Source organism: Anser anser, assembly GCF_964211835.1.
Source record: "Anser anser genome assembly, chromosome: 1".
Taxonomy (NCBI): domain Eukaryota; kingdom Metazoa; phylum Chordata; class Aves; order Anseriformes; family Anatidae; genus Anser; species Anser anser.
Genome location: NC_139720.1, coordinates 122539370 through 122564632, shown reverse-complemented (window position 1 = coordinate 122564632; position 25263 = coordinate 122539370). Strand labels below are relative to the sequence as shown.

The 25263-nt window shown below is 36.7% G+C and overlaps 1 protein-coding gene across 23 annotated transcripts in view; it reads right to left on the bottom strand.

Moving 5' to 3' along the window:
- DMD (dystrophin) overlaps positions 1-25263 on the bottom strand; it is a 1241706-nt gene that overhangs the window by 859373 nt on the left and 357070 nt on the right. For all 23 annotated transcript variants that reach the window (XM_083850706.1, XM_083850697.1, XM_083850709.1 and 20 more), the window contains 4 exons: positions 13255-13347; positions 12188-12265; positions 9158-9250; positions 1408-1580 (listed from right to left, as the gene is read on the bottom strand). In XM_083850706.1, the coding sequence (XP_083706832.1) occupies positions 1408-1580; positions 9158-9250; positions 12188-12265; positions 13255-13347 (437 nt within the window). The remainder of the gene's footprint in view (positions 1-1407; positions 1581-9157; positions 9251-12187; positions 12266-13254; positions 13348-25263) is intronic.

Genomic DNA, 25263 nt, shown 5'->3' with positions numbered 1-25263 from the left:
TAGACTCAAGACAGTTTAACATTACATCTAACAGGGTAGGACCGTGGACTCCACTGGTAAGGGTGCTATCCCTCTCTCTCCCTCTCTTCCGTTTTCATTCCCCATGCTTACCAAGGCTTATATATGTCCTTTCACTACTTTTCTTGCACTGGATCATGGGACTGCATTGTAACAATTAAGCTGATCTAACACAAAGATAGCTCACAAAACCAAACAAAATTCCTAGATAGTAACTTTTCCAGTGGGTCAGCATGCCGAACTAACTGCCCTAATACTTTTGCCACTAGAGGTACATGAGGCAGAAGAACTGCCCTAATACTCCTGTCACAAGAGGCGTGTTATAACTTCCATACCAGAGAGGCACATGAGAACTACCTCAGAAAGATCCAAACTACCATACCAGAACTGCCCTAAATACCACAAGAGATTGTCTTAGATTGTGCTTTTGTAAGTATTTTTGTATTTTTGACAAATTTTATTTTAAAATTTTAGTAACTAAAAATAATTAAAAAGAAAGCTTGAATTGTAATAATTTCTTTTAAATTCCATTTATCTATCACTAAATAGAACATGCCCATCTACTCACTCAAAAACTCAGCTCTCACCGATAATTTGGAGCATTCAGCCGACTTGCAGGACAGTCCTCTTTAAGTGAGAAATATAGAAGTATGAAAAGACAGATCAGGAGGCTTACCACATTAGAAAATAAATGTTGCTTTGCAACAAGTAGTGCCATAACCACACCAGGTAGGCCTTTAAGAAAAAATGGCAAAACCTTTTCCTTAATCCAAGTACACAGAACCACTAGAGGACTTTGAATCTCTGATGATAGAGTTTCATATAGCATAGACCAAAACTAGTCAACTTCTGAGAAAGGGAGAATACTCAAAACAGCTTGGGAAACAACATAAAGGTTTTGAAAACAAAGGCTAACTTCTCCAGCTGTGTACCTTCAAGGCAAATCCATAATTTCAGTCCAGCAACTCTCTGACGCTTTCAGCAAGCACTACATTGTAACCCTCCAAGTGCCTACAGGAAAATCTTTTCCCTGTAGGACTACTTTTAAAGGGTTAATTTTGGATCTATTGCTTGCTCGTCTGAAAAGTTTCCAAGTCTGCACTTCTCTTTCAAACTCTCTTCTTGCTTATACACTAAAATTCCAGAAAATAATCTGAACTGAGCATCCTCAGTTGTGCTGGGGGAAAACAGATCCTCTTCCTCTGCAAGAGGTTTCAGTCTGACACGAAATACAGCCCCGACATCAAAGCAAACAGGCAGGCATTTAAAAGAATGCTGAGAGCCCCACTCAGTAAATAGCTAAAACCACATAATAGATACACCATCCCCAAGCCCTGTAAAGTTATCTGTTACAAGCTAGCTGAAACAATGAAAAGTTAGTTTTCCTACCTGTGACTGTGAAGGAGTGCATTGAAAGCCAATCCATCAGACCAGCTACTGGTGAAATTGATAACATTGACCTGTGGGTAATTACGAGTCGATTGACGGACCCAGCTCAGCAGAATCTTTTCACTGTTTGTCTGCTGCAGTCCAGCCATGATGTTTTTCATTACATCTTTGACCTGCAAAAAGAGCCAGAATTTCATCAATGATTGAACTTATTCAGTAAAAGCTGAATCTTTTTATTGACTCACAAAACCTTCAGTTACCCACATTTAAGCATTAAAGAAAAACTTTCCTGGTAACTGCAGAACATACTTGGTGTCAGCATAATGACAGCAGTCAAGTCTGAATGCTTAAAAAAACCTGACACTGACTTGTTGGCCGCCACTGCCAACACATTCGGTACATTCATCACTGTGCCACATGAAGTGCTCCATGAATGAGCAGAGAAGGCACATATGCCTGCATTACTTAAGGGAACAGAGTGCATGTGAAGTAAGTATTTCTCTTTCTGTTTTTCTTTGTTCTGGAAATGCATCCTTAGTTAACAGGATACATTACAGCAAAAGTTGATAAAGTGATGAAAAGCATTTTTCTGTCATTGATAGTTGAAATAAGTACAGAGGTGAAAAAAATGTGATCAGTGCACAGCAGATTATTTTTGACTTAAATGTGGAAACAATATTTGCATACGTGAACTTGGATGAAAAATGAATTTCATTGCATTTATTACAGGAACATTATATATGTTCCATTTTTTGAATTTTGTTTCATGAATAGTTAATATTCCTCCTTCATCAGAGAATGATCACCTACCTATGGCTATAACTTTACAGAGAGCACTTAATTCTGAGGGTTTATAAAATATTTCCCTGGAGTTTGACATAGTGTAGTTGCTTATATATTTCTTCGTGACTTCTTTACTAGTGAAAAACTTCCAGTAAGAAGTCCACAATTTATTCTTCTGTAAAGTAATCCCTTTGAAATCACTGTGCCCTTCATATATCCTATAAAGATTAGCAGCTCTTTTAAAAGATTCTTTAAGATAAGATTTAACTATAAATTTGCTTATCATTGTCATTGCTTATTCAGTTATCCAATATTTCTTTATAATTCTTCACTTGAATTGCTCAGCAAACAATGTCAGAGAATAACATGTAGTGCAAAAGCTACTTTCTGACAAGGATGGACCACTCTGAAAATCTAAAAACTGTAAGATAACATGCAGAAGTGACAATCGTAAAGCATAATCAACAATAAATAAAAAAAAAATTACTACGATATTGTAGGAATAGAGAAGATACCACTTTACTGTCCAGTCTGATAAGTTGCTTGTTAGTTTGACAGTAATTACTTCAATCATTTGAATAAATTATTGAATTGATAAAAATTACTAAAAGAATGTCTTGTTTTTACACCTCAAATTCATACTATCCAAAGAGCATTAGTGCCTTTGATTTTACTTCTGAGACCTACGTATAAAGTTAACCGTATATGATCTAACTTTCTGAGACAGGAGGAGAAACTGATCCTCTCTGAAATTCTTGGGACATATTCCCAAGACTTTCAAGACTTTGACTAAGACACATTCCTTAGACTTTGATCTAAGATTGTAATTTGCACCAATGAAAATGAATATCAAATACTGTCACATAAGAACAACAGCATTCTATAATTTCCTCCATTTCTATACTAGGAAACAGAAAGTAAAAAGTTTGGTAAATTTATTAAATACAGTATTTAGTTTTGCTTTATATGCCTGTGTGGGTATCCTTCATTTCTGGTTAATATTTTCAATGTCTTCATTATCAAGACCCGACAAAATATATTTACATAATTCAACTCCTGTATTTCCAAACAAAAACATTTGCTACTGTGAAAATATAAAACTTTGTTTTTCATGAGTCCAGGTGCTAAAAAGAAAAGTTTCCAGAGCAGCATCTACTGTACCAAATTTAACAACATGAATCCCTGGAAAATATTGAAATTAAGGTAATGGAGAAATGTCCATGCCACAGTTTTATTGTTCAATTTGGATTTTTATCATATCCTCGTGTTTACAAACAGGTTTATCTGCATATTATAAGAAAACTGTAACATTTGAAAAATACAACATACAAAGGGTAGCTGAATGTATGCAGAAACAAGAATTAAAGTTCATAACAAAGAAAAAAATCTTGTGTCTGCATTGAAATTAATATACCAGAAATTAGCAACAAACTATGAACGCTGTGAAAGAATGAATAGGGCAGAACAATAAAACAATGTCCTGTCAAGAAGGCAATCCTTTGGAATAATACAAGCAAACAGTTTTCCTTTTGATGTAAAGAGAAGCACATGAAAGTTTGGCATTTATTTCTACTTCTTAGTAAACTAACAGGAAATAGCTTCAATCTCTTGTTGAGTTTAATGTTCTCATGATGTATAAAGATTTACTCAAATTTTCCTGCATTTCTCTGCAGACGACCACTAAATTTATTTATTTATTTATTTATTTATTTATATCTCCTGTGGAATTACAGGCATTCAAAATAACAGAGTAAAGAGGCCTGATCTTCTGCCCCTCCGGCCCCCTCGGCTATCATCCCTTGGGCTGGCAACAGCATGGTGTGCCACTGCCCTGAAGCAAGCTCAGTGGCTGAGCCCTGGCTGACACTGAGGTTAGAAGGAACCTCTTTACAGGTTTCTCAGTTAAGATGTGCTCTTCAGAAAGAGCAGTACTTCAAGATGTGTTCTTGTCAGCCTGAAGAGCTTTTGGACAGACTCCACCCAGATATAAAATGCCTGAGCATCCAGGCTCAGAAATGACAGCCATTTCAAAGCACCTACTAGGCTCTGCCTCTTGCTGGCAGTTGACCTCCAATATTTATTCCTTTGTTAACTCTCCTTTCTAATGCCATATATCCTGGCATAAAAAAAGCTTTAAGGCACGGGAAGCTCCAGCTTGCTGGGAACAGAAATACTTGCTCTTCCTGGAGGCTGGACCTATGCTATGGGATAAGAATCGGTTTTGAATAGAAGAGGGAAAAGGGCAGCACAGACACCACCATGGGTAACATCCAACATGTTCAAGTGCCCAAATGAAAGCTATGAACAGAACAGGGGTGCTGCTACTCTTGTCATCACACAAACAAAAGCACAATGCCTGGGGCACAGGGGCAGTCCGGGAGCCCAGCACCCAGGGTGGGACCAGCAGCTTATGGCAGGCTGGAACCGGACGGAGCCGGCCCCTGCCATTTTGTCCCCAGAGCGGGGCCTCCTCTAGCCCCTGTCTCCAGCTCTGGGTACCTCACAGCACAGAAAAGCTGAGGACCAGCTTTTGGGGACATCTGAAAGTGAAGGAAAGGCATGGGATGATGGACAGAATGGTAGCCAGAGGGAGGCATGATCCAGGGGCCTGTAGTCTGGGGAATATAAAAGTCAAAGACTCCCAAGACACTAACAGCTAAAAACCCCTTTAACTTTAGGTGGCAAGGAGGGAATCTGGCGCCGTTGGGAAATGGAGGCTGAAACCAGAACATCCGTGCCTGGCCTACTTCCCCAGGGGACTTCTGATCTGCCCTCTGCTCTGCTGGGAAGCCCTTGAGTCTGTGTGTGCATACAAGGCAGCTCCCAATGCAGCACCATCTCTGGCTTGCACTGTATCGCTTTCACCTGCAAAATACTCAGATGCGTGACATTTTGTAAGAATGGCACTTGGATTCAGGATGCCAGCCCCTACAGGACGGGGAGGGAAGCAGGAGAAAATCTGAGAAAGTTACTCATGAAATGAAGACTTTTTTGTATTTCTCAATCAAATAGGGGCCTGTCATCTCCCTGGCAGAATGACTTAGTATTTTTTACCTGGTATATTTCAGGTATTCTGACTGAATGGATTACTTTTTTATAGCCAGAATCCCCTCAACTCCTTCAAAGCGCATCTTCAAGAACTCTTTAAAGAACATTTTCATAGATGTTCAATGCACCCATCAAAGTAAGGGATGTTCTTTGCTCATTGGTTCAAGGTAGTGTGACAGGACTGCTCAGTTTTAATAAGGGACTGTTGGAATGCATTTCCCTGGAGTATCTGCCTCATGCATATGCCTATTATTTTGCTTTTTTTTCCAGGATTTTGGCTGTGAATTTCACAAAAGATATTTGTCAGGTTTGTGGTTTTTTCATCCTATTCATGAAAATAGGTTTGCTCTTAAAAAATGTTGATGCTGCAATATCGAATCTTTTTTCTACTCTTAAGAGAGGGATTCTTTGTCAAACATAGCAATTGAGAAATTAATGGTTTTGTTTTGTTTTTGTTTAAATGTTAGTTGAGCAGTGAGGCTGGGATCACAGAACTGTGAGAAAGAGGGCAGCAGCTTCAAAGAAATAGAAACCATAATAGATTTAGTACCACAAAGAGCTTAGGCAGCAGGTGCTCAACTCAGAACTATGGTTCAATTTGAGAGAAACTTTTAATAATAATCTGAAAAACAGGCTAGATAAGAAAGGACATAATCACCACAGGGGATACAGAAAGCCACAAGATCTCTACTGAACAGAAATGAGAATGGTGAGAACGAGACAAATCTTTTCTGCTGCAGTGCCTCCACAACTGCCTCATGTCAATGGGATTGCTGACAACCAATCTGACTAGCACTGCCGCATTGTTCCTTTCATGCACGTTTCTTCCACCACCTCTCGCTCCCAATCTCTCTCTCTCTTTTACATTCTACACAATGGGACTGACATTTTTGTAAGAGGCGGTCTTGTTGTCACATATAATTGCAGTTCTATCCTAATGTAGTCCTGGCTGCAGTCTGTGAAACTGGAAAAAGCTTTTTGCCTGTTCATCTGCAGAATGATTCTTTAAATGTCCACACAACTTGTATCAGTTTTTTGCATGCAGGCAGATACACTTCATCTGTGTGACCCTTCTCAGGTTCTTGGAATCAGAAAGTGAATGGATTTGCAAAAGCAGCATTGCACCGTCAAGCTTAAACTACACCAAGAGCATACATAAAATCAACCAGCCTGTGAATTTTTTTTGGCCTTCAGAGAGTACAAGTACATACGGCAGACTTGATATCAAATCATAGGGAACAAGATGTTTTACTCAACTGTAAATAACTGGCAGAAAACTTTGGTGGCCCTGAGTCTGTAATTTAATCTTTAACAACAGCTTGTCATATTTGTAGCTGCTTAGTGCCATGAACAATCTGTGACAGGGAAAATGGTGCCAAGAAGAAGGAGCAACCCTTTCTTAAGTAACTTATAGCCTTGTTTCTCCAGAAGCAATGTGAAGGTATAATGTAGTGCCAATCTATAAACAGGGCAGAACAATCATGAACATATTCTAGATCATGCAAATCACTTCAAAACTTGAAAGAAAAACTGGAAAAGAACAAAGATTTTCTTCACAGTGCTGAAAATAAGCAGATTCACTTTGAACTGTTCCAGTCTTTTAAGGGAAAAAGGCAGCAAACCAACATCTCCTGAATTGTGTTTAAAAAGAGAAAAACCTATGTACAAATCTGGTTTTATATGATTTTTAGTTAATCATTATTCAACAGCAACAGGATTATTATATAATAGTCTTCTTGCAAAACATGGCTTTAGCTACTCTTTAGAATAGAAACTGAAATTGAATTCTGTCCAAATTAGAAATCTATTTATAAAAAAAAAAAAGAAAAAAGAATCCAGAACGTGCAGGTCTCTTCCCTTCAGTAATCCATAAATAGATCAACATGAAACACTTAAAGTATAAAATGAACATGGTCTGAATCGGTACAAATTTGCAAGGAAGTGTCACATTATTAATCTCTGCCTTGTTAATATGGTCCCTTGACTTCTTATACACGGGTTGTTCAGCTGATGTCATGGGTACCATCATAGCTGCCATCGCAGTTATCACTAGGTTCATGATCAAGCTTGAAATGAAATAGCTATGTACTGCAAGCAAGTGCAGTAAGTGTATATGCCTGTCATGAAAAACCGCACCAGACCATCCCAGAGAACACGTCTTTTGTGTATGTGGCAAGTATGCCTTAGGGGAATGCTAGGAAAAGGCAAAAAAAAAAAATAGTAAGTACACAGCTAATACTAAAGCATATCTTTAACACTTTGCTTAAGGAAAAAAAAAAGAATAAATCTGTCCTGGTTTTGGCTGGGACAGAGTTAATTTTCTTCGTAGAGGCTTATATGATGCTATATTTTGTATTTTTGCTGAAACGGTGATAGCTTACAGAAGTTTTCAGTTGTTGCAGAGCAGCACTTACACAGAGCCAAGGATTTTTCTGCTTCTCATGCTGCCCTGCCAGCGAGGAGGCTGGGGGTACACAAGGAGCTGGGAGGGGACACTGCCAGGACAGCTGACCCAGACTGACCACAAAGGCATAGTCCATACCATGTGGCATTATGCTCAGCAATAAAAGCTGGGGGAAAGATGGAGGAAGATGGGGATGTTCAGAGTGATGGCGTTTCTCTTCACAAGGAACTGTCACGCATGATGAGCCCTGCTTTCCTGGACGTGGCTGAACACCTGCCTGCTGATGGGAAGTAGCAAATGAATTCCTTGCACTGCTTTGCTTGCATGCATGGCTTTTGCTTTACCTATTAAACCGTCTTTATCTCAACCCATGAGTTCTTGCACTTTTCCCTTTCTGATTCTCTCTCCCATCCCACCTGGGGACAGTGAGCGAGCGGCTGTGTGGCACTTAGCTGCCTGCTAGGGTTAAACCACAACAAAATCATAATGTGAATTTGAACATGACTACTCATTTCCGTCCATAATTCATATAAATTAAAGCACAGTGATTCAAGGATAATTGGTAGAAGTTGCACAGCTAGGTTTCATATTCCATCTGCTCTTAGTAAGTAATTTAGAACAGTGTTATGCAATTAAACTAAGAATATTGGGATGTGAGACAGAGATGGAAGTGATTTAACAATTTGCAGCTTTTCTCCGTTGCTTTCACTAAAACATATCCTGTAAAATTAGAAATGAATTGTTCTCTACTTCAGTGAATTATGCACGTGATTTTTGATATGAGTGTTTAGTTTTTAAAATAAAGTCCTTTAGGTTCTGTTTCCCACCATCTTTTCTTGGAATGCTAAGAAGAACTTTTAGATCATTGCTTGGGGAACTGAACCAGCTTGAACAGACAGACTCTTAGTTCAGACTCATACAAACACACAGACTCAAAGCATCTAGATGCAAATTTTTTTGAATTTTTATTTTACTACTTAGAATTTGTTTGCTTAAGTATCCATACCTAGCATGTTGGTTTTTACAAGATATATATGATAATCCCTCCTTTCTCTCTAAAGAGAAAAGAAGCTAAATGAGCCATAGCTGCTTCAATTAATTGTTAGAATAGCAGCTTTTTAGTGTTTTAAATATAATTCTTGGAATATGATTATTTAATTAAAACATAAGTCACATTCCAAGTTTCTAAAAGGAAAAGTGACTATGAAAGCTATATATCCACATCAGGTTTGTCTGTTCATTTCTCTTACAATAACTATTATACATTCTCTTGCAATGTCTGGCTGTGAAATTACAGTCTAAACAGCTGCTGCTAATGTTCTAAAACCTACTTTATCTTCTTAAGATTCTTAATATCCTAGATAATATGTAAACAGACTGTCATAAAACTTGCTGATTTAGGACCTTATATTGCTTACAATGTCAGCATTTACTTTGTAGGTTGTGGCTGGGTAATGGAAAAAAGGTGAGCAGAATAAAGCAATTTCATGGAGAGCATGCAGCGGTGCCACTCACCTGCCAGTGGAGAATTATATTCCAGATCAAACCAAGGGTCAGCTTATGATTTCCATCCACAATGTCTGAGCTCCCAATATTTACAAGATCAACCTGTTAAAGAAATAAAATTATTTGAATTAGATTAATAGCAAGCATAAGAGGTTGGTGTCATTTTAATACATTTGGTATTTAACATTTTTTGGGGGGTGAAGGAGAGGTATGGCCAGGCTAGGATAAAAATCTCATTTTTCTTCTGTTTAGTAAACATCTAGCTCATGTTTTATGAGTGCCACAGTTAATGTGTGGGCAAAAAGCAAGCAATGATGTGGAGTTCCAATTACTCCAGATATAACATGTGAAAACATACAATTAAATTAAATAGTTAATAATAATTTTATAACCATTATATTAAGGTTCTACAAATGCAAATCACAAAACTAAAGGATGACATAGAAAAGCTCCTGCATTATGCTCCACACTACCTTACATTACATACTTTGCTGAAAGCAACACACGTATCTAGACTTTTTAAGAACCTACACAACCAAGGTACTATTCTACATATTTAGATTAAAATAGAACTTATTTTTCCTTTTTTAAATTCTACAATGCAGAAAGCAAGGCAGGATATATTTTGGAGTATAGAGAAACCCATGACTGTGATCTAAACAAGTCTTTTTCCGTATTAGTTTAGCAATGTTTTTTTCCATAATTATAATATGCATTTGTAACTGGATAATGCACCAGCATTTGTCACCCTGGAATATTCTTTCCTCCATGTGTGAAATGATCCTTCACCCTCCCCCACTTTTTATGCTATCTAAGAATGCCAAATTCAGAGCTGTGAGTGCAAGACAATACAAGACCCACACTTCTGCGTGGAAACTACGATTCTGTATTTTTTTGTGTCCTCACTGTTTTTCATAGTCAGAACTAATATTTGTATGGCAAAGTACCACATTCCTTTACAAACCATAGTCTGCATATCTCTATTGCACATCTGAAGCTATTTGAAGTTACATCGATATGATGAATGAAGGTTTTACACACCTAAAACGAGCCTTTTCTGTTTTAAAATTTAGGTACATTCATGGATAGGTCAGTTTTACCAACCACATATGAAACAGGTATTTTGTCAAAAACTCTAGAACTTTTCTTTAAAACTTTATCTTTTTTTTTTTCTTTTTTTTTTTCTTTTTGGGGGGTGTGTGGGTGGTGGTTTTGTTTGGTGGTTTTGTTTGTTTGATTGTTTTTACTAAAAGAATACATGATTTGCTATTCATTCTAGTCAACAGTGTTTTGGAACACTTCCCAAGTGGAACTTGGACTTCATATCCTACATAACCAACCACAGCCTATATAGCAAGTGATTCTACATGTTCTACAGGCCAAATACTCTGTCTGTTTCTGGAAATGGAAGCCTGGTTAAAAAGAGACTACATCCATTTTACTGAAACAGAGGAACACTTCCCAGTCTGCTTCAGCTTTGTCTGAGTTCATATGAGAGCAATCCCTGCCCGAACACTACCACCTTTCCACAGGAGAGGAAAAAAAATAAAGGGGGGGGGGGAAGAAAAAAATCTGTAAAATGGATTGATTGGAAGAGGCAGCATTTTTAATCCAGATGACTGCACAACCTCAGAGCAAGGATGGCAAACACCACCATTAGTCACAGGCTTTAAATAGCCTTAGAAACATTGATTTTTGCATTCCTGAAGTCCCTCAGAAAACACTCTTGAGATGATTTCGAAGGTTGAGGAAACTACTTCAGAAGCAGATCTTTTAGCTTTATACCAAGCTGATCAACAATATTGTGCACAGCTTACAATATCTTCAATATACGAATACAATGGCCACTGAACGGCCTGTATTTAAAATAATGTTTTTTCTTCTATATTATTCAATCAGAATGTGCTCTGTTTTCATTTGAAAGGGATTGTTCTGGAAACTGAATGAAAAGCACATCAATGGATTTAGCTAATATTTAGTGAGTAAATACTTTTCAAAGCATTTACTATGAAATTTTGTAACCATACAGAACGTATTCAATAAAACCCTTTTTGCATTCTGAGAAATAATGTATCACCGATTTTTTCAACAATGTCAAATATTGCACATTGTGAAGAATTAGAAGCTTTGCCTTCTATTTATTTACATAAAATTCTCTTTAAAAAATCAAGCTAGAGGTCTTTGTGCCAGCCTTAAAAGGTCACTTTCATTTATGCACAAATCTTTAGATGGATAAGCATTACCTTAGATTTATAAAATCAATGACTTTATTCAGCAGCTGAACTCAAGCATGTTTAGTGACCTACTGCAGCTATCGAGAAACCCAATATCATATGCAGCACAGAATACATTATCACTGTTCCATCACATCTTACTGTTAAGTTTAAGCGGATGTTACAGTTTATTTGAATTTATTCTTGAGGAGGAGATATAGTATAATTAGCTGGCCACTGTAAATGCATGCAGAAGTTATGGGTCCATTAGAATGCTAGCATAAGGAAGATATTTACTCTAAAATGATGCACAAGATTCTGGCCTGAAAAGTCAATCTTGACAAAGTAGAATGTAAAGTGGTTTTGATGTGAGTCATTTCCTTAATGTTATGAATCCTACAGAACAGACATCAATGAAAATTTAGCAAAAATATTTCTTGTAGAAAAAAAAATTGTACTTCATAATTGTCAGAGCTTTGTGAGTTGATTTTTTTTTTTTTTTTGGTAGCACCTTCTAACCAGCTATGGATGACTTCTTGTAATTAACCTTTTAAAATGTATATTAAACACCATGCATTACCATAAAATTGTGCATCTTGATCAGTCTTCAAATAGCATTCATTATGGATATATTATTCAAACACTTGCTGGTAGCAGATTGTACTTTTTGAAATACATTCCATCCTGGTGCTGAACCTCTAAGTATCCAAGTCACATTAACAAAACTGCCTTGACTCGAGCAATTGGATACTATATTTGAGAGTTTGACCCCGCACTTAGAAAGCATCAAGCATGCTGTTCTGACCCTGACCAACTGATTACTTACGTTATTTCTCCGCAAAACCTGCAGCGCTTTGTTGACATTGTTCAGAGCATGAACTCTTGTGGAGCCCTTTTCTTTTGCCTGCAAATAAAATAAAGTAAATTGACTGCTCAGAATCAGAAATTAGAATACACTATATATAATCTGAATTTTATATTACACTCCTAGTTTCACATATCATAAGTTTATGACAATATCAGTGAGGGTATTATAATACACTGCGCATATGCACCTTCCTGATACGAAGTAAAGGCATCTGTAAAACAAACTGGATCCACAGCTGGAAGCTAGTTTCGTATCTTGACATTTTTCAGTGAATGAATCATTGAAATATATATAAAATCAGATTGTTTAGGTTATGATTGGTCTTCTGCTCCATAGCACAATTCAGGAATGTTACTATGACAACCCAACAGATAAGTATCAGGTTGTTTAATATTTATTTACAAGTATAGCCTCTCTGGACTTTGATTCTCAAACTCTCAGCCTGTTTCATTACTCTTTTATGAGAAAGTTTCAAAGAAAGATCCCAAGCTTAAAAAGCCCAAGCAGGAACACAAGAGAGGATATTCAGAACTATGTCACTGTGTCTGGTATATTTAGAATTTCCAGGTTTATAAGACCAAGTTGTTCTGTCTTTTTAGAAGTGTGTAACTCCAACACATATAGACAATGAGTATGAAGTTTAGCAAAATATTCTAATTCTACACATTACATTTTGTTCTGTTTGATACAAATGTCTACTGATACATAATTTCTGAATTACAGCTAAAGCCCCAAATATCAAAATGAACCACGTCTCAGCCTTTTTTCACTTTACCGTGCTTATAAATATGCACACAACAAAGTCAAGCATTTTTATTTTACATACAACCCCAGCAAAAGATTCCTGTCTAATATAGGGTACAGCTGTAGTGTTTCCTCAATTTCAAATGAAAATTGAAGATGTTCAGACTCCTAAACAATACTGTTTCCATAGGCCTTTATTAATGGGGGAAATTAATTGATAACATGCAACTGTTATGACATTGTGTCTTCAATATAAAGTAATAACGTTAATGTATACATACAAGTTTCTGTCCTGTAAGACATTCCAGGAGCTCCAGAAGTCTTCGTCCATCTCGAAAATCGTTAAAAAGATCTTCAATGTGACGTCTTCCAAACTGAAATCAAACAATGGCTTCATTTAGTTCAAAGCAAAAACAAGGAAGAATCATCATACCTAAAATATGGAATTCTAACCAGAAAGCTATAAAAGCCACTGACATGCAAACTGGTTTATTCTGTTTGTGTAAAAACAGTGTGCAAATCCAATTAAATAACAAAGACAAGAAGTATGTCACAAAGTAAAGGAAGAACATATCTTACAACTAAATTCATAGGATTCTTTCACATACATCCATTTTTAATAGAGTTCTTCTGAGTAAGACAGATTGGTGTCTCTTAGGTACCTTCCTTAAAGTAAGGAATGTATCCTTCATTCCCTCTTAAAATTAAACTATTGATATCATAGGCTCTATATGAGCCAGCAGTGTGCCCTGGCAGCCAAGAGGCAAATCACATGTTGCAGTGGATTAAGCACAGCATAGCCTGCTGGCCAAAAGATGTGATTCTCCCACTGCATTTAGCATTGGTGCAGCCTCACCTGGCATACTGTGTGCAGTTCTGGACTCCACAATATAAAAAGAACATTAAGGTACTTGAAAGTGTCCAGAGGAGGGCAACAAAGCTGGTAACAGGGTTGGAAGACATATCCTGAGAGAGGAGGCTGAGGACACTTGTGTTGTCTAGTCTGAAGAAGAGGAGGCCAGGAGGTGACCCCATTGCTTTCCACAACTTTCTGAGGAGGGGAAGCAGAGAGGGAGGCACCATTCTCTGTTCCCCAGAAGCTGAAGACAGGATGTGTGGGAATGACACAAAGCTGTACCAGGGGAGGTTAAGGCTGAACACCTGGAAAAATTTCTTTACCATCAGGGTGGTGAAGCACTGGGACAGGCTGCCTAGAGAGGTGGTTCATGCCCCGTGCCTGTCAGTGATCAAGAGGTATTTGGATAATGCCCTCAATAATGTGTTTTAACTTTAGGTAAGCCCTGAAGCAGTCAGGCAGTTGGGCTTGATGGTCTTTGAAGATCCCTTTCAACTCAACTATTCTGTTCTGTTCCAGTCTATTTGTGAAAAATGTTGCAGATCCAGTAACTTGCATACACCATTATTCAAACAGTTAAGTCAGAACTAAATATTAATGAAGCTTGAACACAAACTGGTCTTGTCAATTAAGGGGCACTTCAGGAAAAAACATGAAAAATAATATGCCAAAACCCTAAAAGATGTACCAAGTTGATGTGCCTAATTTTCTCTGTTTCACATGGCAGAAACAAACTTGGAATTGCACGAGAAAAGATAAGTCATAGGCTTATTCTACTGAGGATCTAACAAATATATCTATGTTGATAGGACTTACTCGCAATTGTACTGAACCAGGGCTTTATTACTGGCTAAAACACATTTCAAATTTTCTACATAGCATCAGCTAAAGAAGAGAGGAGATACATGAGATTTTCCTCTATGTGATGATGGTAAAAGATTATTCACTCCCTTTGTCATTAAGCCAAGCTTGTGAGCTGGTATTTTGGCTAATACATTAAATTGTTAGAATATAGAAGCATAATTTTGTATAGTTCAGTCACTGTGTAACTTTATGTGCACCTATAAATTTTCACATATTTTTGTATGCATGACAGCTATGGAGAACCACAATAAAAAATATTGATTATTTTGTAGAGTGTCAAGTAGATTTACATGGCCACGTTATTTTTAAGTTGTGAAGTTTCACAGATGCTTTGACTGATTTGAAAGGAAGCTTCCATATTTTAATTTGCTAGAATTGACACCATGCTGAACTACATTGCATATCTTCCACTGTTACCACAAAGCAAGGTACAATTGGCAATCCATATTACACGGAAAACATTGCCTTTCCTGTTAGCAGAGTTGTTCTGGTACTCACTGTAACACTCATTAGCACTAGCTGGTATTTTTGTAAGAAATGTATTATTTTGTCAGAAAATATCAATTCCTTCAGAAAGTTTCTTAAACAGAGGATAGAATTAAGGACACTTTCCAATACCAGATTCATTTTTTTTCCCTCAGTCGATATTTATACATACAGCACAAACCATTGGCTACACTGGCATAACTCTTTCCCTTTTTCTCTCACTGTTACTGCTGTTCTGAGGTAGCAGCTCCTTTCAGTCCTTTCATTTTTTGGTAACATCTCGTTTCTGCTTCATGGAACAAACAAATCCAAAATATCAAATATTTTCTACAGCAGCGGGGATCCTGGTTTTCTAGCACAGCTTTCGCACCCTGCTCTATTCGTTCTAAGAGCTAATTTCTGCTTAATACATGTGCTGCCATTTGACTACCTAAAATATTTGAAATCTAGTACTGCATAAATTCACATATGCTTTACTAGCCTTGCTTGACCTTTTGAATTCTATCTGTTTAACTAATAAGATTCAGCATTTGCTATGATAAATAGCTTTTGTAAAATGTTTTCAATTATATGCCATTATACAAGTCAAGTCAGGCACAGTATTCCTGAAGTTATATAGTGCTTTCTCTATAGAACACAAATTTTAAATGGCTGACATTTGACTAAATTGGAGAGACTTTACTTTGCGTCCTAGTCTTGCAGAATAGAAGTTGTTTTCGCAGAGGGGAAACACAAGATGTATGCACTTCTAAGGGAACATTTTAACATTTTTTAGAAAGTTTGAGTGATCAATAGACCCTTCTGTAACACTCTGGAAGAGTCATGCCCGTAATGTTACTGAATCATTCTGGGAATATGAGCACAATGACATTTTGGTAACAGAATATAATTATATTGCTTTGTATCATAAGGGAAAAATAGAACTAGCCTTCGTAACTGCTGTGTGTCTGTCTTGTCTGTCTTCCATTTTGTAGCATTTAGGCTATCCATAAAGTTTAGGTTGAAATCCATCTAGGGCAGCTGAAAATTCTACTTGACAAAATAATGTTTTGTTTGGTTGTTTTGTTTTTGTTTGGTTTGGTTTGTTTTTTGTAAAACTTTCAAAAAGGAAATAAAGACATAGCATAGTAGCAGCTACAGCAGGACATTTTCATTACAAATGTATTACAAGTAAACCTTAAAACAAAAGTTACCATTGATTTTTGAGGGTCTTGGAAGTACACCTTCTGTTAATCAGCAACGAAAAATACCTTAAGATGCCCTACGCTGCTGCCACACATCTTAACCTTATCCTAAAGAAGGCTCCTATTTTTCTGGCAATATGGTAATTAAGTCTTCGTTCTCAACAGATTGAATGTCTTCAATGGATCGACATTGCAGTAAGTCTTCAGAAACAAAGGGCTCAAAGATGCATCAAATAAATCCATTGTGTTTTCAAGGTCATTGAAAAGTGTGTTTTAAGTTGTATGTAACTTCACAAACAAACGTAGCTAGCCATAGGTCTTTATATATGCCATGGCTTGTCAAAACAAGTGGCTAGTCTTGTACTATAAATTCCTGAAAATAGCCTTGTTTAAAGCTTTTTTTTTTTTTTAAAGGTTGTGACTTATAGCTACCTCCCTTTACCTACAGAAGAATGAAAAAGTTCAGAAAATCTCTTGTGCTGTGTTCATGCATGTTGATTTGTAACTCTCCCTGTATTAGAAACATATCTAAAAACCTTTCTTTTTCTTTTTCCTTTTTTTTTTTTTTTTTTTTTTTCTTAATGAATAAAACTGTTGTATGGTGGAATGCTGGATCATACTTAATTCCCCCCCCAGAAACATCAATGATAGAAGAGATGGGGGAAAGGAGAGAGAGTACAGGACAGAGGAAGATCTGTAGCTACCGCTCATAGGGTTCAAGGAGACTTTTTTCAGTGTGGTACTCATTTTCCCAAAGCTTGACTGGCAGCAATTTGAAACTAGAGATGACTGCATGGTTTAAATCAATATATAAACAGTCTACAATATTAGTTGTGTAGATCAGTAAATTACTTATCATCTCTCTCTTCTGTACTTGCATATTTCAGGGAGACCAACAATTAATGGAGGGAGTTGGGGGTTTGGAGGTAGGAATGAAAAGAACAATGAGAAACAAGAAAAAGAATAAAGAAAAAGAGGGAATAACTGTAAAACTGTTTTTAAATTTTTTTGTTTGTTTGTTTGTTTAAGTGGAAAAAATAGTAGAGTCTTTCCAGAAGTAAGACTAACAAACAAACAAAAAAATCTAAGAGGAGGTTATTAGACTCTTTATGACTAGAAAGACTCTAGGGTTGACTCTAGCCATGTTTTACGTATTATTTAACCTATTGCCTTTGTGTTAAATAAAGGTCAAAACAGATGATTCTCTTGGTTTAGCCGATATGGCTGTTGGCAGCAATTGCTGATCTTTACATAACATAAGGCGACCTGAATGAAATCCAAGGGATTTATTTTAAAAGAAAATCACAAAAAATGAGTTACAGGAGGGAAGATAAGACTCCTGTTTTATTATGGATGAAATTAAAGTTCCAACTTCAATAAAGACAGAGGAAAGTTCTGATTAGAATTCTCAATATACATTCGTTGCATCTCATGAAGCAAAAAACTCTGTTAACGTGGCAAACTAAACAAGCCTTAACCATAGAATTACAGGGTAAGGTACAATTAAAGTCTCGGGAGAACATGGCCACTTGCAGCAGTGTCTTCCCCCAGATGTTATAAGGGAATGAAGTGTACTTGGAGTACTCCATGCATTAACTCAACACATGTACATAGTCTAGAATGCTCTCAGCTCTCAGTATTAATTAGACTTAAATAATACAGAAAATGTACTAGTTATTTTCCAAACTCAGACAAGAACTGAACCAATCCAAAGAATATTATTGAAAAAGACAAAAGCAGAAGGAAAAGAGAGAAACAAGCAAATCAGGAAACAGACTGTAAGCGTCAATACATAAATATAGCTGAAAATTTTTGGTTGTGAATATATTTAGAAATCTTAAAACATCAAGTTCCATCCTATTCATCTCACTATTATCTAATTTCATTGTCACATTTTTGTGGCAATGTATTCCTGTGTTCTTCTTTCCAAAGACGCAACACTATCGGGTCTCATTCTCCCCATGTAAATTTAACAAATAAATATAATAAAAATGATTTAATCAGCTCATTCATCACATGCATTATGGAAGAAGCTAATATTACAGGAATTATTACATGAGAATATGGTATTCCATGAAAAGCTCTCTGTTCAGAGCTACATGCAAGCTAGTAATTGTGAAAAGAATACCAAATAATTGAAAAATATCTTGCCCAGAGAGGGTACAAAGACATCTGTTCATGAACATTGTCTCTCTCTTATTACTCAGTGCTCAAAAATTATAAGTTGAAGCTCCAAAAATTCTGAGATTTGTTTAAACTATTAGCAGACATTATTTTTAGACAAAATTAGCATAGACAAATTCTATACCAAAGGAAAATAGAGGAAAAGGGAGGGGAATAGGAGAGGAGAAAGGATAGGATGGGAGGGGGAAGGAAGGAAGGGGGAAGGAAGAGATGGGAAGGAGACTAAGAACAAGTCATAACTTTAATTTTCTCTCACAAGCTGTAAGGGTAGAAATGTATTTTTACTTCCTGAGAGTCTCAAACAGTCAGAATTTAAAGCAATGAGTACATAACAACTCCAGCAAAATACATGGTAACAGAAGATTGTAATACTGCTAATATTTAAGGTTCTTTCACATGCTTTTTTTTTTTTTTTCCTGTTTTATCAGAATAACATATCATGTATACTTATTTTTTTCAGAAAAAACTACAGAGGGTTAAAACTTGGCTGAGGAAGAGATCTTAGACTTTCCATTTTCCTCTTCAGACAAGTATGCATTTAGATTACACATTTCATATGAGGACAAATTAGACTGTAAGAGTATTATTACATAATACAAGTTGGAAGCTATTGCTTGTGCATTTGACAGTATTACTGGCTTATTATTATCTTTTCATCTGGGAAATTTAGCAACAGAAAGTATCAACAAATAAGAGATCGAAGGTGAATAACTTAAAGCAGAAAATGACACTGTAAAGACAGAGAATTCAAAGTTAGGCATGACAATAGAAGATGTAAGGTTATATTAGGCTTTAGCAGGAAAAATAGGGTTACAATAAAAATAGTGAATGCAGAAGTCCTTCAGACTCCCGGGACAGTTAAATAACTGAGACCTTAGCTTGGGACATTATCTGTGACTCTGGGAGGGGCAAGAAAACCAGGCAGCAGTGGTTGGAAGGTGCTGCAGCACACTCCAGCTGTGCCCCTAGCATGCTGGGCTGCAGAAGAAAAGAGCCAGAGGTGCCCTGCAGTTTGGCTGTGACCTCAGGGTGCTGATTACTACAAAAATAAGAATATGCGATGCTAGCCGGAAAGGCAGAAGGACATAGGCCACAAAGCTTCAAATAACTTTTTCAAGTGCTTCTCTCAAGTTTAGTTTGTAAACCTGTAAATTTTGCTGAACGGCTGTCAGAAAGAAAGAAAATCTTGACTGGCTTACAGATGCTACCCTTTGTAAGACTTTCAAGAATCAGCCTTTTCTTGAAGTCAAAATATTTGATGCCTCACTCTGTGAAACAATAAAGAAAAGCTATTGAGCTAATCTCAACAGATCTTTCAAGTCAGTTTTAATAAAAGAGGGATTATTAATACTTGCTCTTGCTCAGCTAAATATATTAAAGATTGAATTTCTTTCCCAGACACATTCGTTTATGGTTTGTTCAGTTCTGTTGGGAAGTTCCAGGAAACCGACTGACATTTCCTTTCATTGATGCTGGATTACTATTACAGCATCAGAAGATATTGTCCCTGTCAGGAGGGAAGGACGATGCACTGGGCACAGTTTAATTAGGCCACGGTTTTACAGACTCATGGGAAGCGGAGAGCAATAACTTGAACAGCTCAAGCTGTCATTTCTCCCTTCATCATCCTTCTCTCCTGCTGGAAAATGGAGGCCTTTGTTCTTCCACAGCTGAAACTCAGCACCAGCCAGTTTTAAGTCAAACATTGCAGAAGAAGTTTGTTCCTGTATGGTCACAGCTCCAAGCTTTTGTTGAAGATGCCTTTTTTTACAGTCTAACTTCAGCTTTCAAGAAACTGCACAGAGGATTAACTGACAAACCTGGTTTTATAAAGTTCCATACTGCTGACCGGCTGAGAGGAAGGTGGAAAGCCCTTCTCTCAAGATGCCACTCTTCTCAAAGGTGATGAACCTAGAATTACTATCCCTTTCAAAAAGGTAACTAGCATGATGCCTGCAGCAAGCCAAGAAAACCCAACTCTCCCCTCAAACAGGGATGTAGAGGCAGGTGTTACTAATCCTGTGAAGAACATTTGTGGTTGTGGGACAGGATACATGCTCCCGGAGTAGAAGCTGGTTTCATACCCAGACCATGATGTTCAGGTGATGCCACCAGACCCATCTGCCACTTCAGTTCTTGTAAAAGAGTATTTTCCCCTCAACACAAGGAGTCACTGTACTTTTGTAGTGTCGTTTCAGAGAAGGACACTCACACACCCTTAAATTTCTGAAGAATTTTCTGTTATTTTCATTTTGAGATACATCAGAAAATCTGATTGCAGGGACCATGCATATCCAGAACAGAGAAATACAGACATAAAGACAGACCTAATTATGTTAGTCTAGCTAATCGCTCATTTTCATAGCACTCAGGAACTTGTTTGTCTCTACATTAACTGCAAATTAAAGAAAAATCAAATAAATTTATCATTTATCCATTTATCAAGTAAATCACACCTCATCTGTTTTTTCAGACAGATGGCAACCACTTTGGAGTTCTGCACAATCCAAAGGCATAGAGCTTACCAAAGGAGGATAGAGAGGCGTGGAAAAGGTTGATGTCAAAAAAGTAGAAGGGTTCATTGACAGATGGAGAGCAGCCTCACCAGTGCCTCCAGTTATTGCATAGGCTCTACAGATAATCTATATTATCTCCTCAGTACAGTTTATCATACCCTTCTGAAGCCAGAACATAAGGCCTGCAGAGACCCAACATTCTAAAATATTTTCTTTGTAAAAAATCTTCTAATTTACCTTTCCTTTGATGAATTCTGCTGTAAGATTAATTATGGGATAATTAAAATACGGGAAGATTCACCATGTGTAACAGAACTTCCTAAAGTTACGTTTCAATGTTCCCTATCCCCAGGAACACTGAAATTCACGAAACTGAATTATTTTCTCTGCTCTAAAAGCAAAGGGAATCCTTATTTATTAATAAAACATGTGGCATTTTAAAAATCAAAGCCAAAATTGTTATCTCTCTTATTTTCATACAAAATTTCCTTATGAGGTTTATTCAGTACAAATTCAATTCACTTTAATTAGATATTCTATCTTATCTATTAATGCCATTTCAAAATGAGATTTTGAAATGAACCACATCACTAACCAGATTATTTTTTCCTGATTCAGTATATTGTATTTTTCATTAGAATGAAATTAGATTAAAAACAGATATTAATTGTGATGGCATGATATTATGACAAAAACTGAAGTTCTGTTTCAAACAACATAATAAAATCTACTTATACAGTCTGTAATTAGAGCAGGAAAAATATCCTATAATAACATAAACAGTAGCTTTTAACAGGGCTACAATATATAATCTTTCAAAAAGTTATTCATCATGTTAACCACTAAAATCAAAAGAAATAATTTCAGTGATTTTTAATATTATTTTTCTAAAGGTTAACTATTCCCATAGAAGAAAATGTTTTATGAAATATGTTGTCATTGCTCACTATGTGCAGACCACAAACATGCAAATTAAAGCATGAACAATTTTTTTTAGGCAACGTTTGATGGGCCACTTCTAAGCTGACGGAGATGGCATTATTAGCGCTGGATACCTGAACCTGAATGTGGCAGGTTTTCAATTTTTCAGATAACTGTTAACACAGAAATAAACAAAAGCTCATTATTAGAAATATGATGTATGTATGTCCCTTTAAAATCTGAAACAAGTAAGATTATTGCCTCTGTGGCAGGATCAATGGAAAAGTATTTGCTTCATGAAAGGCTGCTGTCACAATTCCAGTGTAGCTTTGTCTAAGATACAAATCAGGTGAAAAAATTACAAAAGCAGTTCACAGATGATATATAAGGAAGAAATTCTTCACAGTGTGGGTGGTAAGGCACTGGAACAGGTTGCCTAGAGAAGCTGTGCATGCCCCGTCCCTGGAAGTGGTCAAGGCCAGGCTGGATGGGGCTTTGGGCAACCTGGTCTGGTGGGAGGTGTCCCTGCCCATGGCAGTGGGGTTGGAACTGGATGCTCTTTAAGGTCCCTTCCAACCCAAACTGTTCTATGATTCTGTGAATCTATTATTATTTTGGATTTCAAAGTGTTTTGTGATAGCTTTTCAGCTCTGCTACTGACCAGAACAGAAATCAGACATATTAACATAAGCATTAAAAAAAAAAAAAAAAGAATTGTATTTCAAATTTCCCATCAGCTGGGGGAAAAAAAATGGTGAGAGAATTGCCAAAGCTTAAATGAATGGAACAAAGACTAACCAGTTTCAAAAAATATTAACCTGATGCTCACTACATACAATACCATCTATGCTAATTCACCCTGTAATTACTACACTAAGTTTCTGTTTGGTAAGCTTTGAGTGTACAATACTGACTTACACTGCTTTTCTTCTAAACAATACAAAGCTTACAGGGATATACAAAACAAATCTGGCAGCTATATTTTTTCATCAGTTTAATTTAGCCAGCTAACATCACTGAAGCATTTATTATTTTCTAGTGTATTGCTGTTCAAGGTCATTGATGCCTGGATGACTAGCAATGGGATGAAAAGAAATCTTCTGGAAGAAGGTACGAACATACACTCAGCAAGTTCCTACATGGTTTGAAGAATGAGTAATAAATTCAGAGTCAAGGATAGGGGTTCTTCTTTTGAAAGTGCAGTTAGCTTCATGGAATCGAGTAATTTGACAGCAATGAGCTTCCTTTTGCAAGTATGCATGCAATTATGTTCCCACCTCTGCAAAGTGACATACAAGTGACAACAAAATAAGTAATGAAATGATGTATCCAGTCTTTGCCAGTGAAAAGTCATCCTCAAGAGCAAACATATTTTGGTTGCCAAATCCAAAATGTAAAATCTTAGTGCATCTGAGGTAGCACTGTTTTTAACCAGACTTATTTTTTAAGACTCAACAGAAGCTTTAGCAATGATACACAAGTGGATGACTCATCCTCCTTTCTAAAGTGTCACAGACCTTAGCTGAACTCATTGCATTTTCTGGCAAACACACATAGTCACCATCATCACGCTACACTGAATGGTTAAATCAAATATTTATTTGCTTTCATTATTGCCATTTAAAGCTGTAGCAATGGTAAAATCCATGCAACCACATTTGAGCTGATTAGTGATCATTTTCACCTAGTGAAAAAGGGAATCCAATATTTATCTTGTGCAGAATGGAGTTACTCCGTTAAGCGCCAAAGGGACTATGCTTGTACTTGCTGTCCTGTGTTGAAGCCCAGCAGAGTTGGAGGGCATACCGCACATTTATTACAACCAAGAACTGTTCAGGGAATTCTCCTACATCCACTGTACTTTTTCTCAACAAGCTTGTTTGCAGTAATAGGGACATTTAATTTAAATTGCATGCTTAAAAAAAGCAAGTATTCCTTCTCTGCTTGAGCTCAAGTAGGAGTCTAAAATGAGTTCTTCCACTTTTTTCTCATCTGGAGAAGTAAAGCATAATTCTACAATCTTCCCACAGAAACTACACAGTTAACTAAGAAGGTAAAACTTTATACTATATTTCATAGTTTGCCTTAAAAATTCTGTAAAAGATACACAGTTCATTAGCTAATCAGGTATGAGTGAATAATGTCTATTTGAAACAAACAAACAAAACCAACACTGTTATTTGAAAGCATAATTTGCTTTTCAATTTCTATTAAAAAATGGTAGACCAATGTACAGGCTGCCTTCCACATACAAAATCACAGGACATTCAGAAGAAAATCTCATAAAAAGCAGCAAGAAAACAGCATTTCAAAGGGAGACAGCAGAACATTTAAGACACAATGAAAAAGCTAGAAATCAGGATATTCAAAGACAACTTCTATTTATTTTGACAAATTCAGATGTAGGTGTATGGCAGTCTGCTAGCCCATCAACAACAGTCTCCACGGGATGAGCTGTGAGTGTGGCATTACCTTTAGAGGCTACAATACACCTGCTCTCAGTGACATGCGGTTCCCTCATTTCACAACCATTCTACTTTTTACCGTACCACAGCGATGAGGTCAAATTTCAGATTTTATAAATTGCTGCAAACCTATTATACCTGGAATTCACATTACCCAGTGACCTGTGGCCAAGACTCTAGCACTCTTTAAAACTTACATTTTATTCTCCCACAGTGCTACTGGTACTGTGATTAGATATGCCCAAGAAGTGGGGAAGAAAATAAAGGTTTACTTGTATCTTTTGTTTATAGGTTTGTTTGTTTGTCTTCCGTTGGAGTGTTCCTAGTGTAAATGGTGTAATTTATGCAGTTAACCTATGTAATATGTAGCTTTCTTACATTGAAAATTATACAAATTTTCCATTTTCCATTTTCATTCATTACATCTAAACAAATCATATGCAATTCTTCACATAAATTAAATTATAAATACTCACAATATCAAAAGGCATTTTGACTAGATACTGAATTGGCGTTTTTATCAATATTACAGCTCTGAACATAATTGTTGGCAAGAATGTTTAATACTTTTTTTTACATTCAACATAGGTATAACTAGTTGCAATGGCTTGGCTACTGGCAGGTAGCATGCATATGTACTTCAAATAACCACAGATAATGATGGGAAACTCAGTGAAACTGATTGACATATGCTGCTTTTGTAATGTCTGCCAATAAATCAGCCAGACTCCCAAGGAATTTAGGTACCTATTTGCATTTGTGAATCTGGATCCTGTTTACAGTTCATTAAAGTAACACTATGAGCTGAATCTCT